This window comes from Micromys minutus (assembly GCF_963924665.1).
Source record: "Micromys minutus genome assembly, chromosome: 17".
Lineage (NCBI taxonomy): Eukaryota > Metazoa > Chordata > Mammalia > Rodentia > Muridae > Micromys > Micromys minutus.
This window is the reverse complement of record NC_137952.1, coordinates 53471155-53482495: the sequence shown is the minus strand read 5'-3', so window position 1 is coordinate 53482495 and position 11341 is coordinate 53471155. Positions and strand designations below refer to the sequence as shown.

Sequence of the window (11341 nt, the reverse complement as noted above, 5' to 3'; positions counted from 1 at the left end):
GACTGTTTTTAGCATCAACCTAGGGGCTGGGGACCCAAGGGTAAAGGGATGGTACTACCACAGTAAATAAAAACCCTTTTAGACTCAGGATTCCACAAGGCCCTGCCCACCAGAGCCCTGTGCTCCTGACTGTCTCCTTTGTTCTTCTGTCTAAGCCCTTATCTCCACTCCCCTGCCTTATCCCTTCTCACCACACCAAACAGAAGATGTCCCCTGCCCTGTGGTGACACAAACCCTGGTGTAACAAACATTAAAAAAAATAGCCTCTGCATGCACAGCTCTGGGGCTGTCCCCCAGGCTTGCCAAGGCAAATGCCATTTATGTTGCAGCCTAATGGAACTGTGCTTGTCCTGTTAGTCTGTACACGATGCTTGAAAGAGTTCATAGAGTCAGAGGAACTCCTGAGAAATCTGGAAAATGGAATCAGTTGTTGCCTGCAACACACATCACCTGCCAAGTTCAAGGCCAACAGTTGGGGGGTGGTGCGTGTGATGCCACCTTCCTCAATGTCCTGACTCTCTTTGGCCAGCAGTTACATCTGACTCCATTATCCTGGTTTTCTATGCTGTTTCTCAGTTTCCCTCAATTCTGACATGCTCTCATCCTCTCTGACATCTTTTCTGACCTTTGGGCTTTAATTACTGAACTCCTTGATTATAATCACAGCTGATTTCAAATCCCCTTTCACTTACCAACTTCTAACTCAAGTAGCCCATAATCATAGACTATCTATTGTATCTGGCTTCTCTTTGAAATCCACTGAGATTTATTTTGTTGCAATTACTGAATATGGACAATATTCTCTGTGCTTTAGAACAGTTCATTTTGTAAGCATAGTGTTAAATTTGCACATAGTAAGTCTCTGCTCACTGAGTGGTAGGTTCAACATTTGTGGTTTCATACAATCTCTGATCTGGTATCTAAGTCTTGTGCCACATTTGTGATCAGTCACTCCTGAATTCACTGAGACACAACACAATAGAGTTACAATCTGACACTAGAATATTTTATTCTTTTTGAATAATCTGAATAGTATGCACAAGCAAGTACGTGCACATGCATTCATGTGTGTGTGTGTGTGTGTGTGTGTGTGTGTGTGTGTGTGTGTGTGATTTTAGAGGAAGTGGGAGAACATGGAAAGACTTGGAGGAGGAATAGATGGTACAAATGATATAAACAAGTACTCATGTATAAAATTCTAAAAATAAAAAAAAATTAATTAAAGAAACATAAAACACCAATTTAGAAAAAGAGGCAAGACTCTGTTACATTCACCCTACAATTAGTATAAATACATATGAAAATTTGGGGCACCAGAAGAAGGTGGGAAGGGTATTCTCATATACCATTGATAGTATACCAACCAGGAAGCATAACCAAAGCTAAAAAACAGAGTAATGTTGCACACTATTATCTTCCAAGTGAAACTGCCATCATCTTCATTAGATACACTAATGCCCCCTTAGAAAAGATCATCATAGCTGGGCCTTGTTGACTATTTATTATTCTTATCTCATAGAAGGAAGAGAGGAGAGGACCATGGGACATAGGCAGGATGTCCTCAAACTCTGCTGTGCCTCTCTAGTGCTAGAATTAAAGATGTGCACTATTATGCCTGGCTATAGCTGCTGCCTTTCTTACTTTAAATCAGAGAACTTATAAACATACCAGGATTGGAGGCTATGTGAGAAATTTTAGATACCACTAGCTGAACCCCCTACATATTCATCTACCTGAAGTGATCGTTAGGCAGCCAGCAAATCAACCCCAAGTGCATAGTGTCAAATATTAGCCAAGTCCCTGCAACCTTGAGGATAAATATTCAACTTACTGTCTGTTACAATGGAGTCTTTGTTACTTGTAAAGACAGGAATCAAGCTGGGTGCCAGAAAAGAACTCAAGCTTTTCATAGTAGGTGGAAGAGCTACCTCCACTCATTGCTGATATTTACAAAGTAAAATGGCCAGAGGTTGGAGAACAGGGGAGCATTAAAAGGAAATAAATGGTCTCTGGATCCTTGCTCTCCTCCTTGGATGGCCAGACATCCACGAAGGGGTTGGTTTTGAGTCATCCTATAGTGTGAGAGACACCAAAAAAGGACTACAGAGCTCAGTCATAGATAGATGATAGATAGATAGATAGATAGATAGATAGATAGATAGATAGATAGATAGATAAAATCAAAGGAGTCTCAGAATGAAGGAATAAACTCAAGCAGCAGAACGAAGGAAAAATTCTCTGTACTGCTGTGACAAACAGCAATATCCAGACCCAAGCTGCTCCAGGTCAAGCTTTTAAACCTGTGAAAACATTGCTTACACGCAAAAGAGACTGGATCTATAGAGAGGGATCTTGAGGTGGTGGACTGCCTCATTGTTAAGGTACCATGCATTCACAGAGTTCTCATTAGAGAGAGATAAAGAGTCATAGGAGAAATAATGAAGGCATTGGAGGTTGAAAAACTGGTTGTTAGAAGATAGCAAACTTACTTTGCTTAAACTGTTTGTGGTAACTTAAGAGGTCATCATGAGAAATTCATCCAGCATCGAGGAGCACAACAGAGGAGGAAATCCTGGAAGTGAGAAGGAGAAGCAGAAGGACATCCCCAAGAATGCCAGCTTTCCATTTCTGCAAAGGCCATGAGGACTGGAACTGGAGCAAAATGGCATTTTCAGTCCCCATTTCTTCTATTCCTAGGTCTGGTAACTGAAGTGGCTTGAAAACTGTGACTGGTAAGGTGAGGAACACAGAACAGAAGAAGCAGGTGGAATGAAAGAAGAGAAGACATCACCTCCACAGATACAGACCCACAGGTGAGAGAAACACAGTGTATTATTTGGGCTTTGAATGTCCCCCGAGGGCTCAGGTATGGCTGCAGCCTGTGGTGCTCCTAGGAGGGTGTAATGCCCATAAGTAGCATTATCACTGGAAGAAGCTGGATCACAGGAGGCAAGTTTTTGAAGGGGAGATTAAGATGGCAGCCACTTCCTGTCTGTCTCACTATGCTTCACACCTGCCATGCAATAAGCAAACTCCTCAACCAAGCATTCTCTTCATGACATCAACCTTGCTATTGAGCCCTCTGGGAAATTAATCAAGTAGCCCCAAAGCCCAGACAGATCTCTTTTGCAACACTATAATGAAACCATGAGTGACAAGTGAGGTCCTACCTTCTGTTTCCTCTTTCTCCTATTTTGTGAGTGCACTTAATGGTGAAGATATCAACAGATTGCTCTTCAAATGATACCAAGTAGGTATGGAGATTTAATGGTTCTCAGACCCCAGATGCTCCCATATAGAAGAACTCTCACCTAGTGGGGCCTTAGATAAGGTAGCAATGGTGTGTAGCTGAAGAAAGGCATCTTGGTTTCAGTTCTGATTTTCGTTTTGTGAACCAGTGACTTTATTGGAATTACCTTCAGGGTTATTGTGTGGGGTAACTTATAGAAATATGAATGAGTTAAAGGCAACTCCGTCCTTGAAACTCCTGCTCCAGAATAGGCAATAACTCATGAGATTTCTACAGCTGTCTGAACAAATTGTAAGCAGTGAGGCTGCGGGGGATTGCTTATATAACCTTGGGGAGGTACGAGAAGAACTTCCTGAGACTTCTGAGTTTTTATTACCTCCTTAGTGGTAATGAGTCTCCTCCATTAAGAAGAGGATGTTCCAATTCAGAGGAAATAGCTACACAATAATCAATGAGAATATGTACTTAGGGTAGGAATGGAGGTGTGTGTGTCTATGGAGGTGCATATATCAATGTAAATGCATACTTAGGGCAGAGGTGTAGATGCATACATTTTCATGTATGTGCATGTCAGTGTGAGCAAAGGTATATAGGTATTGTGTACCCATTCTTCTGTTTTAGTAGCTTTCACTACCTGTTTTGGAATTGTACCCTTCTGAAAAATACCCTGCAGCAGTGGTTCTCAAACTTGCTAATGCTGTGATCCTTTAATATAGTTCCTCGTGTTGTGGTGACCCAAACCATAAAATTGTTTTTGTAGACTTTACAACTCTAATTTTGCTACTGTTATGTTTTGTCCTATAAATATTTTGTCCTATAAATAGTTTTGGATAAAGATTTGCCAAAGGGGTTACAACCCTTGGGTTGAGAACCACTACTCTATAGGCTTCCTCTTAACATCTCATAAGCTTGCATCCTACAGAGGGCAGCATCCTGCCAGTCTCACATGCCTGTGTCCTTGCCCATTGATACCAATCTATGGCAGGGCTCCTTTGGGGTCTTATCTTGCTGAAACCTAACTTGTCAGGCAGGAAACTCTTGGCATCCCCCTTCCTCAACTTCCTACCCACATGTAAAACATGGAGTCAACCACACTCAGGTGTCACCAGCTTTTCTCAATGAGACTTTCCAGATCCTTGCTGCTTTCTCTCCTCCTAGCCTTCTGCTCTTTTGACATATTGCCTGGAAACAGGCCAAGTGCCAGGCCAAGGAGAGGGATTCCTCAGATCCAGTTCTTCCTGATAAGCTTCTTTTCACCCAGTCCTGCTGATTATGTTATACTTCCTAAGATCCAGTCCCTAATGTCCCATCCATTGCCCATCCCTCAAGTGTTCTGTGGCCCCTCATGACATAAGCTCAGTGGAAAGAGGCCTCTAGCTTGACTTCTAGTAAGGGAGTAGCGGGTGACAGAAGTGTGTATTGCTGTGTATGTGTGTGTGTGTGTGTGTGTGTGTGTATGAAAGAGAGAGATTCATGAGCTATACAAAAAGATGGAGAGTAGTGGTGAGCTTGCCAGTCATTGCAAAGTGTTCCTAGAGTAGGCAGATTGGAGGAAAAAGAGAGGAGAGCTGTGGGTGTGAACACATGCTTCCCTTAAGTCTGATCCAGGGCAGCTGTGGTCAGTTTGACCTAACAGATGAAGTAAGAAGATCTTTTCAATCTTCTCCAGCTGAAAGATGACAGTCAATTCTTTGAAGGCAACACGGCTCCTGTTGGCCATTTTGGTGGCTCTGGTGGCCTTCAGCTACCAAGTAAAGAGGAAAACATTTATACGGGTTGAAGAGGTAAATGCATTGGAGTCATTTGTGAAGGACACATTGGAGTATATCACAGATGAATACAACAAGAAAAGTGAAGACTTGTACAACTTTAGGATCCTTCGAATCCTGAAGATTGAGAAGCAGGTGAGTGTGGCTTCCCTATCTCTCCTCCACAGATGGACCCTGTTCTCTCATTAAATTCCAGGGTTTTGTTTTGTTAAAATCTCACTATGCAGGCTAGGTTAGGCTCAACCTTGCAATCTTCCTGTGGCAACCTCAACAGTGCTGTAATTACAGGTATATGCTACCATCCCCAACTGACAATGGGTGTTTTTAAGAGAAATGTGCATTCACTAGAGTAGATGAATCTGCCCTTTCAATAATAACTAAAAATTACCCATCTAGGACCAACTGTCCTAGCTGTGAGACTTTTAAAGCAGAGATATTGCAGCTAGCTGTGATATGTCCATCTGGAGCTTCTATGCTGCCATGGGCAGTTTGAAAAGTTACAACACAGGACACAAGGCCAACAGAGATTAACCTGTTTACTATCTAGCCTTCCACAGAAAGAAAACTTGACACAATCCTATCTGGAACAATTAGCCTTTCAATGCTGTTCAGAGGGTGGCTGATCCCATGATGTCTCAATGAGTGACTAAAAGAGGACTGGATTCAGACAGGAAGAGAAGCAAGGATCCCACAGCTTCAAGACTGGGCTCTTGACATGGAGCAAAGTGGAAAGCTGCCCTGCCCATATAGAAGCCATAATAGGGAGAAGAGGTTATTTACCATTTGCCTCCCCCCCCCCATTACCCACAGATGACAAATCACCTGGAGTTTCACATCACAGTGGAAATGCAGAGGACCATTTGCTTGAAGACAGAGAACAGCCTCTGTGATATCCAGAAAGGAGAACTTCACAAGGTGCTGGGCATGCTCATTCGCAAAAAGCCTGGGGGGTTCCCCCCCCCCACGGTTTTAACATAAGAAAAGGCAGACCTGTTTGGAATCCACACAAGGTTGCTTGAAAGAAAATCTCATGAATGTTATCTCCTCTTTCAAAGAGGAGACTAGAAATGGAAAAGGCTAAGTCATTGTTGGTTCTAGAAGAATCACAAGGAGGAGAAAGGAACTCAAGGGAGAAGTTAGGTGGTCAAACTACAAGATAGCCTGGGCCAAGGGAAGTAGTTAATTATTAACCGTATTATAGACAGAAGTGGGAATGTACATCTGAAAATATTTTGACTGGTATAGGGGTAGACTAAGGAAAACAAAGCTGTGTGCATACCTCAGTCCTCAGAAGACTTCATTTTGATCCATAAAGAGGCTGGCTTAATGCTGCCCTACACCATTACCACTTCTATGTGCATAGTCAGTATGTGTCTAACACACAGAGGAATCTTTAGGCTCGAGTCCTAACAGCCCTGTAAGTTTCTCTTAACTTTCCCCAAGTCAATTTAATCAAGGAAAGTCATACGTCCCTCCTTGCCTGGCGTCATCCAGGTCAATGTCTAAATGTTTAATGTAATCATTATTAGCTTCATCTTTTGCTTATAACATGCCCTTGTTCAGTTCATGAACTATATGGTCAACCTAGTAACAGTGACTTGAAGATTCTCAACACAAAAATATGTTTTTTCCTGGACTCCCTCTTCATATTAGGACATAAAATTATTGGTTTGGTCAAATGAAAGGAAGTATAGGTAGAAGCAAAGAACAGGTGGAAGGATGGAAGGATAAATGTGAATGGAGTTAGAAGGGCAAATTGTGAGTGGGTGGATGGAAGGAAGGGAGGAAGAGAGGAAATAGGGGAAGAAGGGAGGAAGGAAGGAAGGAAGGAAGGAAGGGAGGGAGGGAGGAAGGAAGAAAGGAAGGAAGGAAGGAAGGAAGGAAGGAAGGAAGGAAGGAAGGAAGGAAACTATGAATGGGAAGGGAGTCAGGGAAAGAAGAAAGAAAATATGGATCCAACAGAAGTCCAGAGAGGAAAGACATGGTATACACCACGTGAGTTGTAGTGGTGGGGAAATGGAACCGTGATCCCCACAGTGAATATGGGTTGGTGGCCCCTACTCCTACTCCACATCTGACCACAAACAGGACCTTCTCTAGAATAGTCTTAGCAACCCTTTGTCACATGAATGAAATGACATTAATGTTAGGAGTGTAGGAGCAATGAGTCAGTGCTATTTATCCAGCCCCATGTTTAATATTCTCTTCCTTATTACCTTCCATTTTGGCCTCTTTTATCTTATTTTTTGTTTGTTTCGTTTTGTTTTGTAAAAAAGGGTCTAACTATTCAGCCCATTTCTTACTGTAAACCTCTCACCTCAGATTCCCAGTTGCTGGGATTACAGAGTACTACCATGCCCAGCTTCTGTTCATCTTTTAAAATATTGGTCTTTTGTTTTGTTTTGTTTTGCTTTGTTTTATTTTGTTTTAGCAAATCCGGTGCTACTTCTCAGTGTTTGTCATTCCCTGGCTTGAAGTATACAAAACGCTCAAGAAGAACTGTACCAATAGCAGCTGAGTGTCATGGATCACATGTTGTATCTTCCATGCTTCCTATTTCCCTGCAATCATCAGTAATCCTCAGTTTGCCCAATAAAGAGGTCAGCCCTATTCTCTTTGTGGTCTTCATGCTGTGATTCCAGTTTTCCCCTATAAATTCTTCAGTTCTTATAAGAAAAAGTGAAAGCTGACTAGGAGTTCCAATGGGATGACACAGATACTTTCTGAATCCATTGTTCATACTCACATGCTAGCAGAACTTTATTTTTGTCTTTATAGCAAGTAGGAGACTTTAGGAGTTTTTTTGTCTGGTTTGGTTTGGTTTGGTTTGGTTTGGTTTGGGTTTTTTTGTTTGTTTGTTTTTGTTTTGTTTTGTGTTTTTTTTTTTTTTTTTTTGATTGGAAGTCTTTAATAGTTTCCTAAGCAACAGTGGTCAGACAGAGTAAGTTTTCTTATGAAAAATGCTAAAACTTCTTTTGAACAAAGGAATATTCAGCCAGCCTCCTTGAGAAAATTCCTTAAAAGACTTTATAACTGGTATTTTACAATTGAACACTAGCAACCTGAGCCTTCTACCTTGAACTCTTAAAAAAAATAAGTTTTGAAACACTGTATGGCAATGTATTTACAGTTTATATAGAAATTTTCAATAATTAAAATACATCTTTAGCAAAAATTTAGAATGTTAAACTTTTATAAAATAAGCAAGACCAATAGAAAAGGAGACTTCAGTACCATTTCAGACTTAGCTTAAGACAGAGGCTCCTAACTCCTAGCAGCTCTTGGGAAACAAAGCCCTCTTCCCAGCAAGCAATTTCACCTTTCTGATTTGGGTTTTTATAAAATACTGATCCAAACAGATTCTCCAAGATGGAAATGACAATACTGGCAATCAATAGAGGCAACGTGGTGGATCAGGGTTCAGGGAGCAAGGCACTACCTGAAAACCTTCCTGGGGCACTGTCACAGGCATCCGGCAACACTGCTGCTGGTGCAACCCAGCACCTCATTCTCTCGGCCACTGTCGTCCTGGCAACTAAACAGCCTGGGGCAAAAACAGTCCAAATTGCCCTGCACAGAAGAACTGAGACCAGAAAGGCCTTAAAGATCACCCCAACCCCATAAGGAGATCAGGTTAGCAACAGTCTATGTCTATGTCCATCTTCAGGACTTCTTTATTCTTGTGGCTTGTTAAAGAAGAAGAAAGGAAGGAATCATCAACTTTGGCCAAAACAAAAATTTTCTGTGCATCTAGCTTTGTTCCGGTGCTCTGGGCTTCAGCAGCCCGCGACCAGTTTCCAACAGTACTTGCATGTGCTGTCTCAGCCAACAGGTCTCAGATAACAAAAGATGGTTTGTGTCTGAAGTCACTCTCCTCGCTGGTCTGGATGTAGTTGACGCCTCCGTGCTTCCCTGGGCTCTGATGAAGCATCCTCGTCTGTACGCACAGCAGACGCCCATTTTGATCACAGCAAGAACAATAAGAACAACCAGGACTCCCCCAATAATCCCAGCAATGTTCAAATCATAGACTTCCATGTCTTGCCCCTCACACCTGGCTGTACCTGCGTCATTGGAAGCAATGCAGTAATACTGCCCAGAGTCATCCTTGTGGACAGCATTGAAAACCAGAGTGCCTGTCTCCAAGTTCACATGGAAAGAGAAATTCTGGAACCTGGGATTGGCTCTGGAATCTGTGGGCAGTGGCACATCGTTGCGGTACCAACTGTAGTAATGCCGGGGTTAGCCATCACTCTCCTGGCACTGCAATGTTGCTGTCTTGCCCACAGGCACAGCGTGGAACTCTCTGCACACAGGGGTCACTGGCTTCACTTGCACAATTAACTCGATGGTGATCTCGTCAACTTCTTTTCAGTCATTTAGAGCAACAACCTCACAGCGATAGATGGCGGAGTCTGAGTCACATTCCATATCCTCAGAGATGTTTTACCAAATACATCTGTGCGACCTGCCAGGTCTCCTTGAATCTTGTTGTCAAAATAGACATACGTGGTCTGGCCATCTTGGATTTTCTTCCATTCGATCCTAGAGTCATTTGTCTGTGAGTTCGTAATAATACAAGACAATTCCACACTTTCAAATTCATGTACCACTCGGTTGCGGTTGCTGGATTTGAAATTCAATGCCTCAATCACACAGCCTCAGAAGAATGAAATTCTACGTACTCTCTCACCCCTGAAGAGCAGCAGCAGGAAGAAGTCCGGCAGCCGTGCACACAGCCAAAGTCGCAGCTGCCGGCTCAGCACCATGTCGAGGGAGAATGTCTGGTTTGGTTTTGAGATGAGGTCTCGGGTAACCTCAGGCTGGTCTTCAATTTACAATGAAGCTGAGAATGACTTTGAACTTCTGATCTTTCTTCCTCCACCTCTCAAGTGCAGGGATAACAGACACACAGCTTTATGCAGTGGTAGGTTTCAAACACAGGACTTCATGCAAGCTAAACAAGGATTCTATGAACTGAACAACATTCCAAGGGGCAATAGTCTTAAGTTTTAAGACAAGATGGAAAAATGGGAAGAAGGAAAAGGAGGTGGAAAGATGTTGACAGTAGGTAACTGAACAACAAAAGTGCTTACAGGGGACTCCCATGATGGGATCCCTGAGGAACCTGACAGAGACCCCCTCTCCTCTATTAAAGTATGAATGGAGAAGAAAATACATAAAAAACTAAAAAAGACAAAGACTTGCTCCTGATCCATGGTTGAGAGATTCTGTAAGTGTCTAATCCTGTAGAGACTTGATGCCCTCAGGGAAGAGAAATATGGAAGGCAGTGTGGGAGTGGGGGTGGGTAGGTGGGGGAGGGGAAGGGTAGCACCCTCTCAGATGGGGGATGGGGTGAAGAACTCTTGGGGGGTGGAGTGGGAAGGGTGGCAACATTTGGAATGGAAATAAATAAAAACAATTTTAAAAAGAATAAAATATGTTAGAAACTAAAAAGGAAAAAGAAAAACACTAAACCCAGATCTAGACCCCCACCACCTTATACCAGAAGTCAGGACCAGAGCAGAATACATCTTAGATTCTAAAGGATTTTATCTATGAGACAAAAAAATATATATGCACTGTGAGAAGGAGGACATAGACCACATGTCACTTTATTCTTCCTGTATCAACAAATTGGATCAATCCACTAAATGAGAAAGGAGTGTAGACAGGGAGAAACCAGAGGCACTATGTCACACTTTCTGCTTTGGTCTGTTTCCTATTACTAACAACACAGTGCTACGAACAAGGCAAATTATTTTTAATAAGTAGTCTAATTATATATATATTAAAATTTTTAGCTCAAGGGGGGAAACACAAACAAATTATGAAATCCCTTTAATTTTCACTCAGACATGTTTAGGGGTAAAGTATACTGATATCTTCATCTAAATTTGAAATGCATATAAAAAGGAGACTGCTGGGTAAATATATAAATGAGGAAAGAGATTTCAGAGTAGATGGTCCATATATAACTGTTCTTTGCAAATTTCTTTTGACTTAAGAATAAGTTTGAAAATATTCACCAGTATTCTGGATAAAACATGAATATATACAATAAGTTATTCAGTCAGACTTTAAATAAGTTGTCAGACATGCTTGCATTGTTTAAAACATCTCAAACTAGGACTGAAGAAATGGCTCAGAGGTTCAGAGTGTGTTCTCTATTGCAGAGACATTGACTCTGTTCCCAGGACCCATGTCAGGCAACTCATGACCATCTGTAATTCCAGCTCCTGAGAGATCCAAGGCCTCTGACCTCAGTGGGTACCTATACACACACATGCACACACACAAATAAACAATAAAATAAAAATA

At 42.0% G+C, this 11341-nt stretch overlaps 1 protein-coding gene and 1 pseudogene across 2 annotated transcripts; one reads left to right on the top strand and one right to left on the bottom strand.

Moving 5' to 3' along the window:
- Positions 1 to 4926: 4926 nt before the first annotated feature.
- On the top strand, positions 4927 to 7537 carry CST11 (cystatin 11; the record flags this gene model as incomplete). Its single annotated transcript, XM_080930963.1, has 3 exons — positions 4927 to 5154; positions 5830 to 5934; positions 7451 to 7537. 3 exons carry the CDS (start codon positions 4927 to 4929, stop codon positions 7535 to 7537), a joined length of 420 nt encoding a protein of 139 aa, XP_080787089.1.
- A 1317-nt stretch (positions 7538 to 8854) lies between these two features.
- LOC308431505 (junctional adhesion molecule C-like) lies at positions 8855 to 9788 on the bottom strand (annotated as a pseudogene). The gene is made up of 2 exons: positions 9713 to 9788; positions 8855 to 9679 (listed from the first exon to the last, which is right to left on the bottom strand). The product of its transcript is annotated as a junctional adhesion molecule C-like (transcript).
- Between the last annotated feature and the right edge of the window lie 1553 nt (positions 9789 to 11341).